Below are 25111 nucleotides of genomic sequence, written 5' to 3'. Positions count from 1 at the left end.
TCGACATTCGCCCCTGTCGGTCTGTCCGAAAATGCGGGCGATCACCGCATCTACACGCCTAGGAGCAGATAACGGGTGCACCGACGCATTGGCAGGCCGACAGACGGCTGTGGCAAATGGCTTTCGGCTGTCCGATAGATCTTTCGTGGCGGCAAAGATGAATATCTGTGCAATGTTGTTAGGCAAGGTCCACGAGTGCCATCTAAATCTAGCTATCATACCTAGCCTGGACGGGCTAGACTTTGGGCGGTTCTTCCGGACGCTCAAGTGGTGCCTTCCTCCACGGGCCAATCTGAGATACCTCTTTCTGTGGTTTTCAGGCATATACGCTGATGGCTACAGTACGTATCGCAAAGCGAGCTGTGGCTTCGACTCGATTATAGCACCTAAAGTATATCATGATACATGATTTGCGTAAAACCCGTAGCTTTTGACTAGCACAACCTCCTTTCTGCGCAATGCGGCTCACTCACGAGAGATCAGAGCCACGACACCGAAGTGCCTCCTCGCGCTCATTCACTTGTGTTGGCTTGAGTCTGTTGAGCCGTCCGTTGTTTCCAGGAATGAGAAGTCCATCGCTAAAGGGTCAAACTGAGTCAGATCTACTTCCCAGGAAACATCGTCAAAATTCAGCCATGATAAGTTCCCTTCCGCCTCGGTACTGGGCATGAAGTCTGAATTCGCAGCCGACTGCTCTACGGCCACGCTCTGGGAAGCTGGGTGTGTCTGGCTCGCTTCCGCAGTCGAACGTCTTGTTCGAGGCCTGTCGGTTGCCACCACGCCCTGATGACCGTCTGCAGCTTGCTGCATCCGCCCGAGTATGTGTCGGACTGCATTTGCTGCAATATTTGCAGGATCTCCGCCTCCCATATTGTCTAGAAACTCAAGAGCGCTTGTGACGTAGCTGAGATGGACTGCTTCCATGTTGGGATCCTGCAGTGAATCGAAAAGGAGGAGGAATGCTGCGTGGCCGATGAAGAACACACTGTATCTCAGCTCCTGAGAAATGTTAGGACGTCATCGGACATGAATGTCGAGCTGACACTGACCTTGTACGCAGACTTTAGTGCGAGCGTGCCGTGAAAGAACGAAATGATACTCTGTGCGGCCTGCGTGCATCGCTCACAGGCTTCGTCCAGCCACGCGGGTATAGAGGGATTCGCTTCGCTGCTTGTGCCCTCTATGCCGCCACTCTGACTGGGTGATGCAGACACACGAAACTTTCGTATGGTGCGGTTTATACTACTCCTCACCAACACGAATGGCCGGAACGCGATCATGGTAATATGAGAGGATACTGTAATACTGGGTGAGAAGGCGCTTGGATTTCCTCGGGATCGCTCGCCTACCTATGTGAAGGAATGCGCCCTTGTAACCGAGACCATGTACTTCCATCGCATCGTCCGGATTGATGCCCATTTCGACATAAGCCGTGCGGACGGTGGTCTGCAGCTCCTTTGCGGCGGATGACGCGGCTTTCCAGCATTCTGGAAGGGATGGTGGTTTCGTCGCGTACACTGTCGCCGCAAGATCCATCATAACCTTTGTTAAGCGCTTCAATTTCAGCACCCACGTGTTATTTGGGCTCGGCACTTCGCACTCCAGGTTGGCGATCAGGATGGGGCGACCGCCGTAGAAGCTCATCCAGCTGTATGGCGCGTCAGTCGACGAAGATTGGGTACCAAGGGTGTGTGACACACGTCTCGTGAAAACACAGTGTCCAAAGAGTAATCCGTCGTTCTTCGAGATCTTCTGCTGATATGTGCGTAACTTTTTTCTCTCTGTGCAGCCCCATTGCCAGAGCCTTACGTGTAGCAGCGCCAATTGTCAGGTATGCGGCATTCGGCCGACCATGCTCCTTTTCGTAGATGGTGTGCTCCCTGATTCATGTCAGCCAACGAATGGGACCTAGCACGCAGCAACCTATCATCAATATGTCGAGCTGTATGCTCCTCAGGCTCACCACGTCATGCTGGGATCGCTTCACGCGCTCCGCAATGACCTCTGCCCATTGCCAATGATTCGTTGACAGGGACGCTATTGCGATCGCTAAGAGAAGAAGTTGGGTATCAGTATCGTTGTAACTGTGGGCAAAAGGAGACTGGTAGAGTTCGCGTAGCTGGTTATGATATGCTTCTTGCGTCACGAATGGGGCGCTATTATAGTAGCTGGCCAGATACCTGTCCAGCATGTCTTGAGCAAGCTCGTATGGCATGAAAAGAAATGGGTCCGAATATGGTCGCTGATCCATCGAAGCGGGCTCTGGCGCAGCAGCATTGCCGAAGAAGACGAGACGGAAGTCGAAAGTGTCCAGACCGTCGTTACCATCCTCAACTCTCACGTCTGGCACGGATTGATCATCCCACGATAGGTACAAGTGTCGATAGAGCAGCTGCAGAAGAGCAAAATCTGAGCTAGGACCAAACCACAATTCGACTTTGTCCTTGGTGGCGCTCAAGTGTGTTGCAGACACGCTGCTATGGATCAAAGGCTTGGAAGCTGGCGGATCATGATCTGTGGAAAGGTTCTGTCTGCTGCTAGGCCTTACGTGACGAGTGGAGGCCTCCCGGGGCGGCGCATTTTGGACGGTTCTTCCTGTGTGGAGATCTTCAGGGCCCTTCGCGCGTTGTTGGCGCACGATCCGTCGATAGAGACACTGTGTGTTCCGTTGCTGACATGGCATACAAGGAGTAGTGCCGTTACAGCGTATTTTGCGTGCCGACAAGACTCGCATGCCTTGGAGATTTTGTGCCCGTGTTGTAAGGTCCATTTCCCGAGGCTCGATCGTGCTGGATCCGGCAGCGTCGGAGCCATACGGTCTTTGGGGCCCAGTGTGGCCTGCACCCGCCCACGTACCTCTGCCAAATGATAGTATTGTGTTCGGAATTGGCGTCGTCCTCAACCGCGGACGCCAGACATATCGAGGGATTGCTGGCGTTTCTGACTTAGAGGCAAAGGCCCTAAATCCGCGGGCCAGAATCAGTGATAAGCGAGGACTCGGCATGCCCTATTCATTGAGTCGATCCAGGGACCAATAGGCGCGGAAGCAGAGCGCGACAGATTAGTAGACCCTCGATCATTGCGCGGATTTGACAGCTTGCATCTTAGCAATCTATGACATGGCAAGAACGCAAAGCGATGAAATTCGTTGGTCCAAGATGCCTTCCACCATTATAATTTAGGGCGCACCTGGACCTGCGGATATTCCTCAGGGAGGGCGTCGATACGCGCAGTCTGGGTGTAGGCGGACGCGCTGTCACTTTGGCGATTGTCATTGTCACGGAGTGTTGCACACGCGTTCAACTCCAGTCCTTGCACGAATATACCGACCTTTCCGCGCATTTGCGGCCTGTCGCACATCGCGAAGAGTTGAGAAACGAGAGCGCGGCAGGCCTCGCCCGCCCACACATTCACGAACTGATAGGAGTGCGAATGTTGTGGCGCAATGTGTGTCGATGAGTTCGCTGAGTGCTCTGCTCTGCTTCATACAAGCAATTCTTGGCGCCCAATGACGTAAGCAGACGATGCTGCCAGCTGAGTGCTCAAGTTGGTCGTGCTCGTTGTTTCTGCCACCACTCGAGCAGCGCTCCTCGTCAGCTTGAGGGGGCAACTCGCAAGTGCTGCGCGGGAATACCTATGCTGAGTGATCAGAGGTGACAAGTTGACCGCTGCATTTCTCGGGCATGCGGAACATCAAGTTCGTCCTATATCCAGAGCAGAATCTGCCCGCTCAGGATCGCGAGTTACTTGCGTACGAAATTCGTGCTCACGTAGCGAGACATACTCACTCAGTGAAGCAACAACGGCAGTATGAGAGGAGTGGTCGGCGTCGGCCGCAGGGCACCCATGATCGATCCGATGGAGATGGACCCATCTCTTTGGTAGCACCGCCTAGAGTCGACGAGGGAAGCAATAGCGCCGATTCAGATGTACTCACGACTCAGGCGCATCCTGCACGAACCCATCCGGCACATCATGGCATCCTCATCCCAAAGAGCGCGCCTGGGAGGCTTCGTACGAATTCCGCACGCAGAGACTTACGCCTGTTTTGGGCAGCCTGCCGCAAATACCGATTTGTCATAACGATCTGATGCTCCCAAGTGAAGCCAACTTGATGCTGTCAAAAGGTCCGTTGAATCATTCACCCGCTATTGCAGGACACGGCTGATGGCCATGCGCGCAATAGTGCACGAAGCGCTTACACGAGGCTTTCCGTCTGTGGAGGCGAACTCAGAGAATCCCTCTGTCGTTGCGACCATGCAACAAATTGTGACAAGACGCTCCGCATTTGAGGCACTAATGTACAGCCAGTTTGTGAGAGACGTCTACTATGGCAATAACCTGTTGTGTACACGTCGACAAGGCAGGCTTCGTCTCGAATACCATGTTCGAGTCATCGAATCTGTGAGGCACGGGCTGATCAATTCTCAAGATGAGTGCGGCGACGAGACGATCACCATGGTGCTCAGTCTGGCCCTTCAGGAGCAGGTAGGAGTCGTAGAAGACCAGACTAAGAAACAGGGCGGGCTCCGGGCGCCCAAGCAAGGACCTCTTCAATTGTTACGCATGCTTGACGTCTACGGAGCTCAGCGTATAGCTGACACGACACCTCACATCACAGCGTTGCTGAAGATGGCCGAGATCCGTGGCGGTGTGGCCGGACTTGGCACTGGTGGCCTAGGACATCAGATATCTAAGTAAGTCACTTGGAAGTCGCTGCGTTACTCCCGCCGTTGATAGATCATGCAGTATCGAGCTGATCGAAGCATCGAGAGACCTTCGGAGGCCCTGCGTCGAATTCGTGACGTTCCTGGACCGTTCAGATATCCTGTTATCGCTTCAGTCTTACCAGCCAGTTGATCATCGACTTGCCTCCCTCGCCCGAGGCTTTAGTGCGTTAGACCAGTTTGATAATGTCGATCTGGGTGACCGCTCGAATCTAAGAGAGCTTCTCCATCAACTGGCGCTGTACACTTGCGGCGTTGACAGCTTTTTGCTGGATGGGAAGCCGCAGAACAGGGCTTTGGCATACTTGGGTGAACAAAGAAATCTCGTTCACCACAACTTGCTCATGGCCCTACCAGAAACGAACCTGGCAACATCCTCTTGGCGAAGCAATGACAGAGCGGTTCACGCCGTTTTGCACCTCGCGGCAGTCATCTACAGCTTCCTATGTGTATTCCCAATGGACGCAGCTCCATTTGGTCTTCTCCAGCAGCACATCTGGCACTTATTACAATGTCGTGACTTGACAGTCGAATGGGCCAACACGCCGGAACTGTATATCTGGACACTTTTCATGGCAGCAATCGCCAGCCCAGATCCTATCGGTCGCAACAAGGCTATCAGATTACTGAGACCTACTATCCTTTCCTTACACATCACGTCATGGGAAGCTTTGAAGGAGAAGTTGATGGACTTCCTATGGATGCCAGTAACGAACGACGAAGATGGAAAGTCGATTTGGAACGAGCTCCACGAGGCACCTACCGACTTGTCCTGATGCTTAGCAACGCCGTGGGCTGCCGCGAGACTTGGATCCTGTTCATTTGCGCTTACTCGGAATGTAGTCGGTCGCTGGCATCGGCTTACCCGCAGGCTCAAGACGGCTTTGGGCACGCCTAGCATCAAGCAACAGTATTCGAACTGGAGGAAGATCTGGCACATCGCGATAATCATTGTTCGAGATACACCGGGTAAATTCGAGCAGGAGGTGCGCCTCATGGCCGCATCCGCACATTCTTCAAAGCGAGCCCCGACGAGCACTTCCACCGCATTTGCCTGCACGGGACAAGACACATAGCTTGGTGGTGGGAGATACGTCACCTCGCCTTTCGTCACGATCGACAGCCTGCTCCTGTCCCAGAATCACAATGCATGGGCTGGCCTTGGCACTCGGTGCTCCAATTGCCATTCCTATGCCATCGTCATTTTTTGCAGCCCTTGACGGCTCTGCGGCACCCTCAGTAATTGTGTCGTTTGCAGTTGTGCTAGAAGTGCCACACGACAAGCCGTCAAATTGCAGCGCCAAAGAGTGGATGTCTGAATATGTGGCCATACGCTGGGTGTGACATCGGCTTGAAATGTTTACGGTAGTGTGGTATATGGGGGTCGTGAAATCGTGCTCAAAATCTAGAATTGCCCCCCAGCTAACGAGTCGAGATACGCACGCGCGTTGCGGCAGACAGTGTAGAGATGCTCACGTCGGCTGCTGGAATACCTAAAGGCTGTGACAATCAATCTGCCGTTTTGGCTGACGACATGATCATTGATTGTATGATTGCTCAATCGCCGTGCAATGCTTCCTATAACGAGCAAACGGCATGTGTGCGGCGAAATCTGGGAGTCTGTTCGATCATCGGTATGTTAAGCCACCACCATCCGTACGAAGTGCTCCAGAGAGCGTAAAATTGCAGAATGAGCTTCTTCTTCCATGATTCACAGATTGATTACGAGAGACACCATCTGAATTGGTCAGTGGATGCATTAATGCGGCATTGAAAGGTCATCCAAGATTATTCCGTCCAGCGAGAACAGTCTCTTCAAAGTCAAACGGGACCTGTGTTGTCGTGGAGAAACCTTAGTGATCTTGATGTTTACTTCCTACCTGGATAGGAAGTCCTGGTGTTTTGTGGGAGGACGATCGCCATTCTGAAGTTGCGAGCATCGCATGGCCGTGATGGAGCACACCGTGATCACATTTGGAAGGTCATTCACAGCGGGCTGGTGTTGGGATGCACGACCGACTGCGCACGCCAAGCTTGTTCGAGAGTCGCGCGAGAAGATCGTCAAGAGACTGTGACTTGCCAGTGAGCAAGAAACGATCAGAGTTCACTTGCAAGTTTGGCTGAGCAAGGTCATGAGCGGAGTTAAGAGTGCCAAGATCCAGTATGGTGCCCCGAATCGGCGGGAACTGTATTTTGACGTTGGCTTCAGTAGTTCATCGAACCTTCTCAATTTCCCTCGCTTTATCCCAGGTTTTACTAACATTATTTTATAGTCGCAGCCGCAGGCATAAAGTCAGCTCAGTAGATGGAGCAGATTGTGAATCACCGCCAATCATGACCATCGCACATCAAGCGGTCGCGCTCGAAATGTAAGAAGACGCGTCGTTGTCAAACCCCACGGATGGAATTCTGGCTATCGAGCGCCAGCTACATCAACCTCAGTCCACCATCAACCCAGACCCTTGGAAAAGAACCGTACGACGTGGCTGCGGAATGCATAGCCGTCGAGCTTCTCATCTTCGTCCATATCTTCAGGAAATGTTGAGAGCACGCGATTTCCAGGACTCTCCACACAAGAAGGCGATTGTGCGGACACTTGCTGCACGACTTGTCAGCGCGAGTCCAGAACCTCAGTCGAGCAGTGGGCTGCGTTAATTGGCAGCCAATGCCTTCGCTCGTTAGCTATGCCAGTCGTTCCTATTTGACGCTCTGATGAATGCAGATCGTTATCACTACGCAGATTCAGAGCTCAGCTCGAATGCTATTCTCCGGAATTTGCAAGCTCAACACAGTTGTTGAGCGGTTTTGCCTTAGAACAGCTAGGTGTGAATGGCCTCAGAGTGATTGAAATATGGCTGCCTGCTCTGTGCATGGACGAGGAGGTCTTTTCTTTCCTTCACACCTGTTCGCGTCCTGAGTCCCTGGTCCTCGGCACCCTTGCTACTAACCTTCAGTAGACGAGCCGTCGTGGTCCCGACCCGTGCTGCGGGGATGGAGTTGAAAAAGCTGCTGCTGGGCAGCATTCTGCTGTTCGGCGCAGCAGATGCCTTACCAAAGCGTAAGGATGGCAGCAATCAGTTGGAACGGAAGGAATACAGGGCCGCAGATCCATCTACTTGCGCCTGTACTCCAACAACTTGTCCTCCTATTTGCTCGTCAACTACGACAACCAGTGCTACGGCTACGTCGACATCGACCTCAACCGTCACTGTGACCACGACTACAACGGTAAGTACGACCTCTTCGACAAGCAGGTCCGTCAGCAGCACGACCGGCAGCACGACTGGCTCCACTACGAGGACAACTAGTGCAAGTGGAACGCCAGCCTCGACGACCAGCTCAACAGGGACGCAATCCACGACAAGCACTGGCACAAGCAGTAGCTCAGCTTCAACAAGCAGCTCTAGCAGGACAAGCTCGCCATCTACAACTAGCACAACCGCCGTACGTATTCTCCCACTAGCGATGCCCTCTCTCTTTTCCGATCCCCCATTCGCCACTTTACGACTGTCTGAGCCCGGTCTCCCGCCGTCTCTTCTCCATCTGCCCCATTCTTCGAGCTTCTAGTTCACGCTAACCCGTCATGGGGATAATAGCGTTCGTCTAGTACCACATCAGGCAGCACATCTAGCACATCGAGTCCGACGACATCGACGAGCTCTCGAAGCGGGACGACCTCCACTGGCACTGCCACCACGAGCTCTCCAAGCGCGACGACCTCTACTGGTACTGCCACAACGAGCTCAACAGCATCGACCAGCACTCGAAGCGCTACAACTTCGTCCGGCACAGCCTCCACGAGCTCTACAAGTTCTCGAAGCGTGACAACCTCAACCGGCACAGCCACCACAAGCCCGACAACATCGACCAGCTCTCGAAGCGTGACGACCTCGACAGGCACAGGCTCCACGAGCTCGACAAGCTCTCAAAGCGTGACGGCCTCGACCGGCACATCCTCAACGAGCTCGACATCATCAACTAGCTCCCGAAGCGCGACGACTTCAACCGGCACAGCCTCAACTTCGACAGCGTCAACGAGCTCTCGAAGCGTGACGACCTCGACCGGCACAGCCACAACGAGCCTGACATCCTCGACAAGCACTCGAAGGCCTACGACAACCTCCACAAGCACTCGAAGGCCTACGACATCATCCTCGACTGGCACAGCCACAACGAGCCCATCATCCTCGACAAGCTCTCGAAGCGTGACAGCCTCAACCGGCACATCTTCAACGAGCTCGACGTCATCGACCAGCTCCCGAAGCGCGACAACTTCGACCGGCACAGCGTCAACAAGCACTCGAAGCGCTACGACCTCGACTTCGACTGGCACAGCAACAACGAGCCCCTCGACCAGCTCTAGTACTCGAATGTCTACAAGCTCAGGACAGACCACTACCTCAAATACACAGGTAAGTTGTACACCATAAGCAACTCTGGTTAAGAGCATACGAGTTGCTGCCAATGCTGGGCAGAGGATCCATCTCTGCCAGATAAGCAATACTCTGGCTACACTCATTCTTCTGCCTTCAAGCATATACCACTGTCCTGCAACAAAGCTAATTGAAGTTTCAGACAACCACGTCTGCTAGTGGCACTGCTTCTACAACCTCGCGTTCGACCACAACAGGCTCAACCTCGACGGGCTCGACCACAACAGGCTCGACCTCTACAGGCTCGACCTCTACAGGCTCGACCTCTACAGGCTCGACCAGCTCGCGTTCAACCACGACAGGCTCAACCTCGTCAACAGCGAGTGGAACAACGGCATCGACGACGACGACTTCCAAGAGCAGCACGTCAACAGGAACGGCGACGATCTCGTCCACAGGGACTGCTACAACCTCGTCAACATCGACATCAAAGACTAACACGTCAACAGGGACAGCAACAACTTCGTCGACAGCGAGTGGAACCACCGCTTCAACAACTACTTCGAAGAGCAGCACTTCGACGGGTACGGGAACAACCTCGTCAACAGCAAGCGGGACAACCGCATCGACAACAACTTCGAAGAGCAGCACATCGACAGGCACCGCAACGACCTCGTCAACAGCGTCTGGAACAACTGCGTCGACTACGACCTCAAGGACCAGCACGTCAACAGGTACGGGAACCACCTCGTCGACAGCTTCTGGAACAACTGCATCGACAACTTCGACCAGCAGCAGGTCTTCTAGTAGTACTTCATCATCCACACCTGCAACTACCAGCAGTACCAGCAGAAGCACATCGTCATCCTCGAGCTCGCCAGCAACTACCAGTACTACAAGCAAAAGCACAACGACTTCCTCGAGCACGCTAACTACTTCAAGCAGCACCTCAAGTCGCTCAAGCACATCGTCGTCGACTACAGGCGCCACCACAACCACTTCTGCTCGCTCAACCACATCGACGTCCTCGACCACGCCAGCCACAACCAGCACTTCAAGCCGCTCAAGCACGACGACGTCCTCGAGCACGCCCGCTACAACCAGCACTTCGAGTCGCTCAAGCACATCTTCGTCGTCCACAGGCAGCACTACCTCGAACACCGGAACCACCACCTCTGCAAGCGGGACTGCCACGACTACATCGAGCCGCTCTGTAAGTACCAGCACATCCGGCACCGCATCAACTACGTCGCCAAGTACAAGTACTACCACAAAGTCGACCACCTCGGCTTCAGGAACAACAACTTCGAACACCTTGACCACCACGTCCGCGAGTGGGACCGCAACAACTACTTCAAGCCGCTCCTTGAGCACTAGCCCATCTGGCACAGGCTCAACCACATCGCCAAGTACAAGTACTACTACAAAGTCTACCACCTCAGGCTCAGGGACCACAACTTCGAACACTAGGACAACGACATCTGCAAGTGGCACCGCGACGACCACATCCAGCGGCTCTCTGAGCACAAGCACAACAAGTAAGAGCTCAAGCACGACCGGCACTGGCACAACGGGTACTGGCACCACCAGCACTCGCAGCGGCACAACGACAAGCACCGGCACAACCAGCTCTCGCAGTGGAACCACGACAAGCACTGGACCCGCGAGCACCGGTACCACAAGCACGACGACAACGCGTTCGACATCCTCAGCTTCCACAGTAAGCACCAGCTCGGGTCAGACTACATCAACAAGTAGCAGCAAGTCGTCGACAACCACAGCGACCTCAGCCACGACCGCCACTACCGCTACTACAGCGACTACAGCTACAACATCAAGTCGCTCACTGACGAGCTCCACCACTTCGAACACTTTGACAACCACATCTGCAAGTGGCACCGCGACCTCCTCCACAACGCGCTCATCCTCGAGCACTCCTTCTCTAAGCACAAGTACTACCTCGAGGAGTACCACGAGTGCGAGCACCTCAACGCCAAGCACGTCTTCGGCCTCAACGACGACCTTGAAGAGCACCTCAACGCTGAGCACCTCGACTGCCAGCACCTCGACGACATCAAAGAGCACGACCGCCACGAGAAGCACTTCGACTCTGAGCACCTCGACTTCGACGACCTCCAAGAGTACAACCGCAACAGGAAGCACTTCAACTCCAAGCACCTCGACAACGTCAAAGAGCACGACTGCAACGGGAAGCACTTCGACTCCAAGCACGTCTAGCTCAACGACATCGAAGAGTGCGACCGCAACAAGCTCAGCCACCACCAGTCCATCTAGTACAACAACTTCCAAGAGCACTAGCAGCAGCACACTCTCCACTTCTTCCACCAGATCAGCTACTACGACTAGTGCCTCAGCAACAACATCGTCAACCACAAGTGGCGCTACCACATCCACTCGCTCGTCGACTACAGCTACCTCGGCCACCACAGCGACTACAGCCACCACAGCCACTACGGGCAGCACAACGACCACACGTCACACATCCACATCGACCTCAGCGAGCGGCACCACACAGACTACATCTACCCGCTCCACAACTTCAAACACTGTGACTACATCTGCGGGTGGTACAACATCGACCACATCCACGTCAAGTGTCAGGTCAAGCACTACCTCGGGCACTGCATCGACCACCACTCCAGCAACCACGTCCAGCACTAGGTCGACCTCTGCCTCGGGTACTGTGTCGACTAGCACTCCAGCGACCACCTCAAGCACTCGATCAACCTCTGCCTCGGGTACTGTGTCAACCACCACTCAGGCAACTACGTCCAGCACTCGATCGACCACTGCCTCGGGTACCGCTTCAAGCACCAGCACCCCAGCGACCACATCAAGCACTCGATCGACCACTGCCTCAGGTACCGCTTCAAGCACCAGCACCCCTGCGACCACATCAAGCACTAGATCAACTACTGCCTCGGGTACAGCTTCGACCACCTCCAGTCTGGTGACCACCTCAAGCACCCGGTCGACCACTGCATCGGGTACTACCTCGAGCACTACCTCTGGCACCACTTCAAGCACTGCCTCTGGTACTACCTCGAGCACGCGATCGGGTACAACTTCGAGTACCGCTTCTGGCACCACGAGCACGCCATCGGGTACCACTTCAAGCACTGCCTCTAGCACCACCTCGAGCACTGCTTCAGGCACCACCAGCACCCGATCAGCTACCACAAGCACTGCCTCAGCCACTACAAGCACTCGATCGAGCACTACATCAGGTGCTACCTCGAGCACTGCTTCGGGCACGACCAGCACTCGATCTAGTACTACCTCAGGCAGCACGTCAAGCACTAGCCTAGCGACCACAAGCACTGGCACTGCGTCCACGACAAGTAGGAGTACAACCGTCTCCACGACTGCCACCACGAGTGTCTCTTCCACAGTAAGCACGTCCACGACAAGCAAGACGACAACTGGAATGGGCTCTACTACAAGCGCCTCGTCTACAACAAGCAGAACTACGAGTGCTCCCACCTCTTCTACCACGAGCACCTCTGGTACAGTGAGCACTTCGTCTAGAACAGGTACCTCATCAACCACCGCAACCACTGCCGCGACTGCAACTACCGCGACGACTGGAACGACATCAACAAGAAGTACAAGTGCTCCCACTTCTTCTACCACGAGCACCTCTGGTACAGTAAGCACCTCGTCCAGAACAGGCACCTCATCAACCACTGCCACGACTGCCACAACTGCAACCACGGCGACGACTGGAACAACTTCAAGGACTACAAGCGCTCCCACTTCCTCGTCCACTAGCGCCTCTAGTACAGCAAGCACGTCGTCTAGGTCAGGCACGTCGTCAACGACTGCAACGACTGCAACGACTGCGACTACTGCAACAACGGCGACCAGCTCGTTGACTACGACATCCAAGAGCACTACGTCATCATTCGACCCAGGTACCTCGACCACGACTCGCTCAGTCACCACGTCCACGACAGCAACGAGCACTCCCGCAGGCTCCTCCTCTACTGTGAGCACGTCTACGACAAGCAGAACCACAAGCGCAGCCACATCTTCCCCTACAAGCACTTCCGCGAGATCTACGACATCGTCTTCCACATCCAGTCGTTCTTCTCCAACAGCAAGCAGCACCACCACATCTGCGGGCACTACGAGCACCACGGTACGCATCAACCTTCCCCAGAACGCATTTGATTGCAATGTACTGACTAAACCGAACAAAGCCTCCTCCCACGACCACAACGTCCAAGACAACAAAGACCACGACGAAGACCAAGAGTACCTCCACGACCACCACCGTAAGCCACTCTTGCTTCCTACCCTGACCGAGAGTCAATGCTAACCACCTTCACAGTGTCGTTGCTTCGAAGACGGACCGCCTCTATTCACTCCGAGGTATCAGTACGGTCGCCCAACCGCAGCAGCTGCCGACGCCCACGCTTGAACACGTACATCATACGTTACCTCAAGCGTGACTGCCTTAGGGGTGTAGCAGGCACCGCGCAAAGAGTGTGAACGGAGTACGACACAAGCCAAGTTGTCCTCAGTGGACTGGAGAAAAGTCATTCATTTCGGAAAGCTATTCAATTCGAAAAGCTACCCCATCTTTCTTAATGATTGGCATGACACCTCTTGCCAGGCGGCGGTTCCATTTCAACGTCAATGAAAGCAACGTCAGACAATGATTATGTCACGATCTACACGACGGCGATAGACAAAAAGCAAGCGGCAACATGTACGTGGTATGACTCAGGTTCGGTGTGAAGATGACGGAAATCTGGACGGATGTTTGGACACTGCAGACCCCGGAAGGCTTGAGTGTCTTGCCTATAAAACATATTTATTATGGCTATTGCCCATACAATACTTCTATCCTTGGAGCAGCTGGTCACTTGATCTCGCGTTGTCTCGTCTCTCGACCTCGGGTCCGCTCATGTCACGCTGTTCCTGCCTCTCGAACCCGTAGCAGATCCGGGTAAGCAGTCGCGCGATGATGAGAGCTGATGTGTATCGAATTGAATGTGCATAAGACACAAGTTAACCTTGTGTAGATACACTATGAACCGAAAAATCAAACGAATGTGTACACAACCCAATATATAACGAATAGATGGCCATTGTTAAAAAGGCCCCGTTGTTTGGGCAGTCCGTTCACAGATTCTGCCTTTCATCGTCGGAGTCTCAAGATCTCTCCTTCCCGACCAACGGCGCCGTGTTGAAGCAGCCCTTCACCCTTCCACGAGTGGGTTTTACTTTCATTTCCACGCCTTTCCCCGTCCGGCATCGTGGGCCTGTACCACAGAGCTATCCGCTAGTAATCGTCGCCGCGACTAACAACCTCCTTACAATTCTCCCGGAGTAGAATCGTGTGCTCGAACTGCGAAGTATAGCTCCCCTTGATGTCCACTAGGGGCTTGTGCTCGGTGAGTATCCCGTGCGACACAAGAGAATGTAGGCCGGCTAGGTATCGCTCACAACCCAGATGTTCCAGCTGGCGACGGGCGAAGTTGAGGGTGCCGAAATTGTCCTTGATTGTTCGGTAGAGCTTATTTGCTGATGCGAGCGGGAGGGTGATCTTGGCTGGCAGGGGTTGGTCAGAGGAGAGGCCGTAGCCGTAGGCTCCGTCCTGTGAGAGAAGTGTCAGTAGGTGGATGCCAATGTCTATAGCTTGGGCAACGGCAAACTTACACCATCCCGTAACCACCCCTTCCCCGTCGTCCCAAACGTCTCAATCGCATACACTTCGCCCTCCTCCATCTTCGTGCCATCGTCCTCATGCGCGATGAACGGAACACTTTTCCCAGCATGAATGCGGTACTGGTCAATATTATGGCCCGTGATGTTGCGAATAGCGCGGACTTGGTAAGTCTTACTCCCGGTGTTGTTGGAACGGGACGGTAGGGTGACTTCGTATGACTCCATGGTCTCCTGGATGGCTTCACTGAGGGACGCGATGCGGGCGTCGGGCCCTGCGAGCTGTGCCCATTGTTAGCGTATCCTGCGTAGATTCCGCAAAGCGTGAACTCGTACCTTGATTCCAGCCTCAGTAGCCTCCCTAACCGCCTTTAACAACTCGTCATAGACTGGATCCCAGCTGATCGTGAAAGCACTATCAACGATCCACCCGTTAATGTGAACACCAAAGTCCACACTCAAGACATCGTGCTCGCTCAACACCACATCCTTCCCACCAGGATTGGGCGTCCAGTGAGCAGCGACTTCATTGACGCATAGCCCAGTTGGGAATCCCAACCCGGACTTCAGAGCGCTTCCGGTCCCGAGGCCAGGATTGTTGAGTAAGGCACGAATGCTATCGTCCATGCCGGAGGCGACTCCTGTGAGGCTCACGCCTGGCTTGGCGTACTGCTGGACCCAGGCCCGAGTCTGGCGGTGGACTTCAGCGGCATGGCGGTAGTCGTTGAGAAAGACAGGGTCTTCGATGTTGGTCCGGGTCAGTGCTCGGAGCTCAGCTTGGGTCGTACGCTTGGTGCTTTCCTCGCTGGGTGGATAGTCGAGAAGCTGGCCGGTCAGGAAAGTTCCAGCTGGAAAGAGGTCGGCAATTGGGATGCTCGGCGGTGACGTCTGATGCTTCGAAGAGCCATTCTTGCTCTTCTTGGACTTAGATCGCTTCTTTTTCTTCTTTGACTTAGAAGAGGTCAAGGTTACAGCGGAAGTCTCGGCCTTCGCAATGCCGTCGTCATCGTCATCGTCAGACCCTCCAGCGGCACCATTGGAGCCCAGACATCCGTCGCCGTCGCCAGGAGCTGGTCCATTGCGTCCTGCTGCAACGTTGTTGGTGGCATTGGACAGAGGTGGGGGACCTATTATGGTCAAATGAGGCAATACTTGAGGCAATCCCACTGACCTTGATGGTGGCCTTGATCATTTTGTGGCGTCTTGGAACCCATGATTGCATCTGAAAGCTACGAGGAGGACTCGGCAAAATAAACGTGTAGAGAAGAGAGAAAAGAGGATCGAGCAGAACGCCAAGTCAGGCCGTCTCTAATTGTAAGCCGTCTCGGCACAGGAAGTCGTCTCGCACCGCAGAACGTCTCACCCCTCTCTCGGGACAGATAGAACTGACGTCGCAATCCCGAAGAGGCAAGACACCTGCCGATTTTGCTTGCGACGGCCCCAAGGTACAAGAAGGGCTTGAGCGCTCGTTGGTGTCGTCCCGGCCAGCCTTGAGGACTACCTCGGCCCGCAGACAGATAGAACTTCCAGTTAGGAAGGAAGGCTGCCTCTTCCGAAAATCAGTACTTCTTACTGCTGGCAGCCACGCGACATCACGGCATGAGTGAGCAACTTCCTCCCCATCTAAGTCAGCTGCATTCGAAGACATCTATATTTGGCTCAAATACTTGGTAGTGGTGTCAGCACTGGCAGCGCATCGTCGCTCATTTCATCGGCGTTGCCAAGCGCTATGCCTTACCTACAACTCGACGTGAATGACCACTACCCAACCGCCACCAAAAAGCAACTAGCAACATCAATGATCTCAACCTACGCCCGCCTAATGACAGTCGATCCTCGGCGCATCAGCATCGCCATCCGCGAGCTGGGCGAGGGGAGTATCTGGCGAAGCCCCGTCGAAGGCAACAGCGAGCCAGAGCCGTGCCAGTAGCAGTGTTGATGCTTGACATTCGACGCGGTCGCCCGAGTCAGCTGCGCATGGATGTCGCAAAGGCACTCTGTGCTCACTGCATCGACGTGCTTGGCTTGAGGGAGGACAGGCTCAATGTTGAGTTCACGCAGCATGATGGCGACGAGATGTATCATCCGACGCTTGGAGGATTCAGTCCAGAGTGGAGCAGGGATGAAGTTTGAGATATGGTCACTCGTACCACATATACAGCAAGCAGTATGGGTCTGATGGTTCTCAGCCTCCACCGCCACCTGTCTCTATCCCGACACCGACCCACCCCTCAATCCTCTGCACCAATTCTTTTATCCTGAACGGCTTGCTGACTATATCATCCATCCCCACCTTGCGTGCATCCATCATCTGCTCTGGCCGGACATTTGCTGTCACCGCCACGACGGGAATATGCCGTTTGATTACGCCTTCCGCCTCTAAGCGACGGATATGCGTGACGCATTCCAAACCGCCCATCTCTGGCATTTCGAGGTCCATGAGGATGATGTTGATCGGAGCTGGTGAAGAAGAGTTAGGTCGAGATGACGATGTTGCTGTTGTGGCTGGTTTCGTGAGAGTCGTCGGTAGTGGTTTCGCTGCCGAGGCTGCCGCTCTTCTGTGAGAGGGCGAAGTGGACGAGGCCGCTCTTCTGTGGGAGGCCGATGTAGTAGAGGACGATGATGTGTACAAATCCGTGGTCTTAAGATACTCGAGGGCGAGCACGCCATTGTCCGCCGTGCTGACGATACACCCGGCCTTCTCGAGCTGTTTGCGTACGATGCGTTGGTTTACGAGGTTGTCTTCCACAATCAGTACATGGATTTTCCTTGATGGGTTGACCACATTGGCGGGGCTGCCACCGCCACCCTGCTCTGAGATGGGCTTCATGAATGCTCGTGGTAACGACGGGTCAGGACCAGGTGTGATTGGAACGGTCTCTGCATGAGTTGTGAGTTGCGAATCGCTAATGTTGACCTTCTGCCGCGCTCCGCTGGACGGTTGCGGGTCGTCACCTTGCACTGGGACGGGATCTGGGCGCTCTGTTGAGGCAGACAAAGCCACCTTCGGAGCCCCAACACTGCCACTTGCGTTAGGGTCAGCAGCCCGTCGGCATTGGATGAAGAAGCCGAATGTGCTTCCAACTCCCGCTTCTGATGCGGCGCCTATCTGCCCCCCATGCAACTCTGCAAGTTGCCGAGAGATGAAGAGTCCGAGCCCGCTTCCGCCGTACTGAGCATGTGTCCGTGGCGAAGCCTGAGCAAAGCGCTCGAACAGCCGTTGCTTCTCCTCAGACGTAAGGCCACAGCCAGAGTCTGTGACTTTGACCCGTATAAACAGCTCGCTACCACTGCCCCATTCCGGACTCGCGGTGACATCGTGCGCCGAGTTAGGCTCTCTGACCGGCACATAGTGAAACCCTTTCGTTTGAGGAATAGGAGGACTCAAGGATGCGCCAATAAACACAGAGATGAACCGCTGGCGTGATTGCTGTGTGAACTTGATGGCGTTCGTGAGCAGGTTGACAGTCATCTGCAGCACCCGCCCGGGATCAAGCATCACCCAATCAATGTTCAAGTCGCGCATGGAGGGGTGCAGATGTAGACTCAGGTCTATCCGCTTGGACTGCGTCTCGTTCCGGAACATATTCATGGCCTGCTGTATAACGCTGACCGGTTGGATGGGTTGAGGACAAATAACCAGCAAATTCGAATTCAACTTTGATATTGTGAGGATATCATCAACAATGGACTTCTGATGCTGTACGCACAGAGATATGGTGTTTGCTGCCTCAATACATTCTGTGACAACCTTTGTAGAGTGCTCCTCGAAGTGGTGTTGCTGAAGAGATTCTCGAATGTCTTCTGCGCAGATCAGGACAGCGCTTAGCGGGTTCCTCATCTCGTGGGATGTGATGTCGATGAAGGCGTTCTGCTGAATCTTAGTCTCCTCTGCCTCGCGTAGACGCTGGTCCTGAAGTCTGCGAGCAAAGTGAAGATGGCTAATATCTGTGATTGACCCCATGACACTTCGTATCTCGCCGTCCTGTCCGATTTCTGGCAGGGCGGAGGCAAGCACCCATGGTTCTATGGGTTTTCCAGTCGTTTCGTCGATTTCAGTATTGTAGTTGTGATTCATGAGTATTTCTTCTGACACAACTCTTCGCTCGGCTGTAAGTCTTGTCCACATCTGTATAGCTAGAGGCATGTTAGACTCGTGTACAGTCTCCATGAATGACATAGAAGACTGTTCCTTCGCGTTGTTGGTCATCTCGTAGTAGCGGTCATTGGCCTCAAGGAGGACTCCGTCAGGAGAGATGAGGAACATTCCCAAAGGCGAGAGCTCTGTCATGCGTTTCTGACGACTTGTCTGCAGAGCAAGCTCCTCTGTCAAGCGCTCTTGCTGCAACGCGGCGACTTCAGCGGCAGTGCGATTTTTGCGGGCTTCATCTTCCGAAGCCATGATAGACGCTAGAGTTGTCGTCAGTTGTCGAATCAGCATGGCGATGAAGGTCTGGTAGTCATGATCGTATTGCCTGCGTGGGTTCAGCCCGATAGTCAAGATACCAAGTGTGTTCTCTCCATTAGTCGAAGTCACAGGAATGACCAGAACCTCTTTCGAGGGGATCTCAAAGCCGCCATACTGTATGCCTTCAAGTAGCACCTCAGGAAGCGTGTCGTCCTCATCTCGTAGCAAGATAGGTGCGTTAGCTAATACTGCGTCCCGTAGATGAGGTATGATACCATCTGTACTTTGGAAGTCAACCTTGGCTATAGCCGCCGGATGTGTCGCAGGAACGCCTATGGTGCCCTGCAGCGTAGCGCGCTTCGATATTATGTTACTGGATGAGGAGTTCGATGCTGAGTCACTTCCCTCATGCTCCCCAACCGAGTACACTGTTGCGAAAACGATGTCGTATGGATTGCTCTCGAGTCCAGCAATGACGCCTTTCCAGAATTGGCCGACAGACCTCGCCCCCGCAACTTCTTCGCCCAGACGTTGCAGAGTCTCCATTCGTCTACTACTGACAGTTTGGTATGTCGTCTCGAAGGGTGCATTGTAGAATCCCAACAAATGCGCACCTTTGTCGTACATGGGTACAAAGGACCAAGAGAAGAAGGTCTCTTCGAGATAGCCATACCTCTCGATAAGTAACCGATCGTTCTCCTTGCGTATACTTTGGCCGGTCCGGGCACACTCTTCGAACAAGGCTTTGACGCCCGACCAGAGCTCACCAAACGGCCCAAAGAAGCCCGAACCCATCAGAACGGGATGCTTGTTACCAGCTACCTCTATCCTGTAGGCATCGTTGTACAACATGGTGAGCTCCTGGCCCCAAAAGAGAGCGCACGGATGAGGATTGTGCATGACAAGGTTGGCAAGGTCACGAAACTCCGGGGTCCAGCTAGAAATGGAGCCGAGAGGCGTAGTGCCCCAGTCTGTGCTGCGAGCGAACTCTTCATGCTGCGTCAGTCTGCCCTTCGGCTTTTTGGCAGTCCAGTCTGCTGACAATGCTTGGAGTTGGTCGTCCGCGAATGCGATCTTCTGGTCCTCGACCGTTGGTGGTGGTTTAGGATCATAGAGCGCGTTGCGCGAGTGAGATGCTAGCCTTGCTCCAGAAATGCTGCTACTGCTGAGGGTCCTCGAGTGAGTCGATCGTGAAGAAGAGGTTGTCTCTGACTGATGTCGGCAGACATTAGCGGCGACAACTCTGTAGTGACTTTCCACCACATATGTTGACCAGCAGACGCCGCCATATTCAACGTTAGCGCGATCCGGGTGAGGTGGCGGGCGCGTGTCGAAAAGCCAGCGACGGAAGTGGCGGTGTCTCCGGCTTGTCCTTTCCGATGAATCTAAAGAAGCGGCAGCGACGATGCTTCGGAGGAGTGCTTCATCGTCCAGAAGAGCCTTGTTGCAGAAGGCCGTTTGAAGTGGAACATCATCAGCGACAGGTGCGCTGCCGATGTCCAAAACGAACGTAGGTCGTGGATCATGGTCCAGATACTGGTGTAAGGATAGTGTGACCAGGTCGGAATCTCCGGCGGCGGAAGGCGCCATGCCGGGCGCCAGATCGGCAGGCGTCCTCCTAGACGAGGCAACTCGTCGGTGCAGTAGCGAGATACACGTGCCGGATTGTCATGCTGACTAGGCGCTGCATCGACACTGCAGTGGAAGCACGAAAGTCGCAACCCAGCAAAGCGGGCGCGAATCTGTACACGAATGGGGCCTCTATCAGGAGGGCGCCCGATCGTGATTGCCGTCTCGGGGATCGAGCGTAGGCTGAAATCAGAACTCGAAGGGGACTGCCACCCGGAACAGGGCTTCCGCAACTGGCAGCGAATAAAACTTTCAAGCAATTCCGAACTACGTGTCGCTGCAGGTTGAAGCCAGCATCGACAAAGTACTTCCGAACAATTGACCGACGAGGCATCACATAGACGTTGCTACATTCTGTGTCGCCACACACTAGCTGTGTTGTAGGAGAATTAGATGTCTAGACTCCAGGGCTGGCCTAGATTGAAACACGTCTCCTGCCATCTAAGTTGTCGGAAATGTATTCCTTGAATTCCCGGCTCAAGACCTATTTCGTTACCAATGTTGGTGGATAATATATCATTCATACAGCAGCCACTTTGCGCAGCATCTTATGAGCCTCAATCCCAAGCAGCGCCCCAATCATCATCGTCAGCTTTCTCTACTTTGGGCTTCAGCACGTCTTTCTTCACCGCCTGGACCTTCGCTTTTGGCGCCGCTACAACTCCAGCAGACGCACTCCTACCCGGTGCGGCGGGCCTTGGCGCAAGCTTGCTCGTGTTGGTAGTATTCGTTGCTGCTTTTGTAAGACCTTTTGGCGCAGCCTTGCCGACCGTCTTCGCCTTTGACTGCGCAGCGAGCCAGCCGGCGAAGTCTGGCTCGCCACCGTCGTCGTACGCTGCTGTAGGTGTTGACGTCGCGCTAGGACCTGTCTTTGACTTGGATGACTTTGCAGCGGGCGCATCGAAGAAGTTGTCTTCTTCCTCGTCCATCTCGCCCCAGGCGTCGAGGACATCATCATCATTATCGAAGTCTGCCGTGTCGTCCATGATGTTGGTGCTCGAATTTGCCGGAGCTACTTTTGCTGCTGGTGGGGCTGCGGACGCTGGTCTGTGGACCTGGACCGTCGGTGTCGCTCGCCCTGATGGTGGAAGTGATTGTGCGTGGTTTGCGGTGCCATTGGTAGGAGCGGCGCTTTGCATTTCGCCCTTGGCGGTCGTGAGTTTGTTCGTGAACGAAGAGATTGCCCAGCCTGCCCATGAACTGTCGTTCTGGTTGCCGATCCTTGCTGGGGCAGCACTTGGATTGTTTGCCGTTTCGGGCGGGATCGCAGTTTCTGGCAAAGTTGCCGCGTATTTTCTGACTCGTGCTAGATATGTGTCGAAGGTCTTGTTGGCCTGGTCCCGGACAATTTTCTCCTTGTCTACAAGCGATTGAACAAGGACTGGCAATAGCTTTGCAGCGCAGTCGTCTTCGCTGAAAACGTCGAGTGTGGCGTTCAGCGCCATCAGAGCAGCCATTCGGGCGTGTACGAATGGATCTCGTAATGACCTTGTGAAAGCTGCAATGAGGACTTTGGCTCTTGAGCCGACACCGAGGTTGCGGGCAATCTTGCCCAGACATATCGTGGTATTTGTCCTGATACCGGGCTGCTCGTCGTTGGCAGTCTTAGCCAGGAAGCGGAGCAGTTCTCCGTTGATAGTGCGATCTGCTAACTTAGTGATGACCACCAAGACGGCCTTGACTGTCTGCTCCCTTATCACAGGTGCAGTGTCTGTGAAGCCAGTCGTCATGGCGGGCCAGACCTTGCCGTTGATGTCCTTTTGTGACATGCGATCTATCATGAGTGGGAGGTGGTCTAGCAGAGCGACCCTGATTTGGCGGTCGGGCATCTGGAACAGTCGCAGTAGCACTGGCGTTAGTCTGGCCTCGAACTCGTCGTCTGTCATCTTGATGCTGATCTTCATGATAGCAGACACGACGCTGGGCCCTCCGCCACCGAACTCGACCGACTTCAAAAGCTCTGGTAGAATCTTGGACTTGAAGAAGTCTTCCGGAAAATCATCTGATAGCTTGTCCAACTCTTGTAAGAAGTCATCGCGCTCCTCATGGTTCATAAGTCCCAGATTATCTGCGCTCTCCGTTATATTGATAAGCGGAGTCTGGAGGAAACTGCCGGCCTTCTTTCCCTGTTCTAGGAAGTGCGCCGGACTGAGTCTGACTTTCGGATTGGCGTTGATCAGACGCTTATAGCTGGGTGCGATCGATCCCGGTATGCTCTTCGGCTGAGTCAACTGATCTGTTCCGTGGAAGACGCCATTGAATGCCTCGTAAACCAAGGTACCTAGCCCATATGCATCCGCTGCCGTAAGAGGATGCTTCTTGATCACACTCCAGCCGTTGGCGGCCACCTCAGGCGGAGCATACCGATTGGCGTCTGGCAGCAGAGTGCCATAGTTGTATATCACAGCGTCGTCCTCGTTCAGCGAACTGAGCACCTCAAAGCCTCCCAGCTTCCACTCGCCAGCCTCATTCGCAAATATTGAAGCCACTCGCACAGCGCCATGGACAGACGAAGCGTCGCCGTTGATGAATTTGAGCGTCGTTGCAATGCTATGCAAGCCCCATTTGATGGTCTCCGGACTGAGACTCTTCCTCTTGACATGCCAGCTCAGCGGTGTGACGCGCTCTGTAACGAGGTATATCGTCGCCTCGGTTTCTATGACATCGACAGTCTTGATCACGCCCGGATGGCGGAGAGTACGTAGTTTCCTAATGGCGTTCTTCGCAAGGGGTAGCCGTGACCTGTTGGCATTGATATCGAAGGAGAAGACGCAGACAGCCGAGCCGTCATCCTATCACTCAGTCAGTATGCTATGACAAGGCTGACTTTTGATTCACGCGTGCCTTCTTTGTTCCATTACACAAATTCCATATTGACTCGTTGCTATCAATGCGATCGCCAATGGTATATGGAAATGAACTCGACTTGGCGATTGCTGATGCTACCGCCGACTTCAGGAAATCCATAAGGAGACCAGACCCAGCGATTCAATCACGATCGTCGCACAGTCTGCGTCACCGCATCATGAGATGTTGTATCAAAGACAATGAGGTGTCCCTGTACGACGACGCGCCTTCAATTATCGATGCCGCCCGTACCAATGATTTTCCCCGCGATTTCCTTTCCCGCTCCCCAAAATAACTTTACAATGCCCCCCACTCGACCACATATCCTACACTCGTAGTCAACGAGCACTACACTACTTGACACACTCTCGTTCAACTCAGACCCAGCAAGTACAGTGGGCGGCCTCGATCAGCCGTGTTATATCGACTTCGCCCTGGAGGCCTTGCCCACCATGCAAGTCATCACCGCCGAGCGTCCCTCCGCACGCCGCACCCCCTCCACCAACATCCCCCGCGAGGCCTCCTACCGCCCACACGAAGGCAAGTTCGCCATCATCACAGGCGGGTCTCGCGGCATCGGCGCCGCCATAGCCAAGAACCTCGCCGTCAAAGGCTGCTCTCTCCTCCTAGTCTACACCTCCGACTCCTCCGCCGAACCCACCCAACGCCTCTGCGAACAACTACAATCCACCCACAACATCTCCTGCCACCCCACCCAAGCCGACCTCTCCGACCCAACCCGCTCCGCCCCCTACATCATCTCCACCGCCAAATCCAAATTCTCCCACCCGCGAACCGGCGCCTTCAGATTGACATCCTCATCAACTGCGCCGGCATAGCGGGGAACAAGTCCCTCAACGACACCAAACTCGGCCCGATCGAAATAACCCAATTCAACGCACAATACCACGTCAACGTCCTCGCCCCTTTACTCCTCACACAAGCAGCCGAGCCCTACCTGCCCAAAGACCGCTCCGGCCGGATCGTCAACGTCAGCAGTGTCAGCGCCTCCATCGGCTGCGAAGGCCAGTCAATCTACGCGGGCACCAAAGCCGCGCTGGAAGCCATGACGCGCGTGCACGCCCGCGAACTGGCTTCGCGAGCGACAGTCAACGCAATCAACCCTGGGCCCGTGTGGGGAGACATGTACGCCCAAGCAGGCAAGGAGTTTTGGGATGTGAATCAGAAGTACGTTGATGGAGCGCCGCTGATGGATTATGAGGATGCGGAGGAGCATAAAGTGAAGGCGGGAGGTGGAGAGAAGGGGGAGGAGTATGATCGGATTGTGAGGGAGGGGATGGGTGGGCGGAGGCCAGCGTGGCCAGAGGAGGTGGCGGGCGTGGTAGGCATGTTGTGTTCGGAAGATGGGGGATGGTGTACGGGGAGTGTGGTTTGTGCGAATGGGGGGATGAAGATGAGTATTGCTTGATGTC

The 25111-nt window shown here is 54.4% G+C and overlaps 8 protein-coding genes across 8 annotated transcripts; 3 read left to right on the top strand and 5 right to left on the bottom strand.

The window, feature by feature from the left end:
• Positions 1-516: 516 nt before the first annotated feature.
• AB675_721 (uncharacterized protein) lies at positions 517-2580 on the bottom strand (the record flags this gene model as incomplete). Its single annotated transcript, XM_018147571.1, has 6 exons — positions 517-999; positions 1050-1297; positions 1350-1648; positions 1701-1876; positions 1964-2474; positions 2549-2580. The coding sequence occupies 6 exons, from the start codon at positions 2578-2580 to the stop codon at positions 517-519; spliced, it is 1749 nt and encodes a 582-aa protein (XP_018005420.1).
• Positions 2581-4173: 1593 nt separating this feature from the next.
• Positions 4174-5503, top strand: AB675_720 (uncharacterized protein; the record flags this gene model as incomplete). Its single annotated transcript, XM_018147560.1, has 2 exons — positions 4174-4697; positions 4750-5503. The coding sequence occupies 2 exons, from the start codon at positions 4174-4176 to the stop codon at positions 5501-5503; spliced, it is 1278 nt and encodes a 425-aa protein (XP_018005706.1).
• Positions 5504-7718: 2215 nt separating this feature from the next.
• On the top strand, positions 7719-9090 carry AB675_719 (uncharacterized protein; the record flags this gene model as incomplete). Its single annotated transcript, XM_018147549.1, has 3 exons — positions 7719-7804; positions 7834-7981; positions 8710-9090. The coding sequence occupies 3 exons, from the start codon at positions 7719-7721 to the stop codon at positions 9088-9090; spliced, it is 615 nt and encodes a 204-aa protein (XP_018005349.1).
• A 208-nt stretch (positions 9091-9298) lies between these two features.
• On the bottom strand, positions 9299-13270 carry AB675_718 (uncharacterized protein; the record flags this gene model as incomplete). The annotated part of the gene is made up of 4 exons (XM_018147538.1): positions 9299-10831; positions 10886-11536; positions 11603-11854; positions 11909-13270. 4 exons carry the CDS (start codon positions 13268-13270, stop codon positions 9299-9301), a joined length of 3798 nt encoding a protein of 1265 aa, XP_018005855.1.
• A 1141-nt stretch (positions 13271-14411) lies between these two features.
• Positions 14412-16008, bottom strand: AB675_717 (Methionine aminopeptidase 2-1; the record flags this gene model as incomplete). Its single annotated transcript, XM_018147528.1, has 4 exons — positions 14412-14726; positions 14789-15076; positions 15131-15921; positions 15966-16008. 4 exons carry the CDS (start codon positions 16006-16008, stop codon positions 14412-14414), a joined length of 1437 nt encoding a protein of 478 aa, XP_018005981.1.
• Positions 16009-16979: 971 nt separating this feature from the next.
• AB675_716 (Histidine kinase 2) lies at positions 16980-20792 on the bottom strand (the record flags this gene model as incomplete). Its single annotated transcript, XM_018147517.1, has 1 exon — positions 16980-20792. The coding sequence occupies one exon, from the start codon at positions 20790-20792 to the stop codon at positions 16980-16982; it is 3813 nt and encodes a 1270-aa protein (XP_018005491.1).
• Positions 20793-21388: 596 nt separating this feature from the next.
• On the bottom strand, positions 21389-23798 carry AB675_715 (N-terminal kinase-like protein; the record flags this gene model as incomplete). Its single annotated transcript, XM_018147507.1, has 2 exons — positions 21389-23623; positions 23670-23798. 2 exons carry the CDS (start codon positions 23796-23798, stop codon positions 21389-21391), a joined length of 2364 nt encoding a protein of 787 aa, XP_018005705.1.
• A 332-nt stretch (positions 23799-24130) lies between these two features.
• On the top strand, positions 24131-25107 carry AB675_714 (3-oxoacyl-[acyl-carrier-protein] FabG; the record flags this gene model as incomplete). The annotated part of the gene is made up of 2 exons (XM_018147496.1): positions 24131-24307; positions 24487-25107. The coding sequence occupies 2 exons, from the start codon at positions 24131-24133 to the stop codon at positions 25105-25107; spliced, it is 798 nt and encodes a 265-aa protein (XP_018005860.1).
• Between the last annotated feature and the right edge of the window lie 4 nt (positions 25108-25111).

This window comes from Cyphellophora attinorum (assembly GCF_001299255.1).
Source record: "Cyphellophora attinorum strain CBS 131958 chromosome Unknown Contig1, whole genome shotgun sequence".
Taxonomy (NCBI): domain Eukaryota; kingdom Fungi; phylum Ascomycota; class Eurotiomycetes; order Chaetothyriales; family Cyphellophoraceae; genus Cyphellophora; species Cyphellophora attinorum.
Note: the sequence above shows the minus strand (reverse complement) of the source record. Positions and strands in the feature narration are given on the sequence as shown.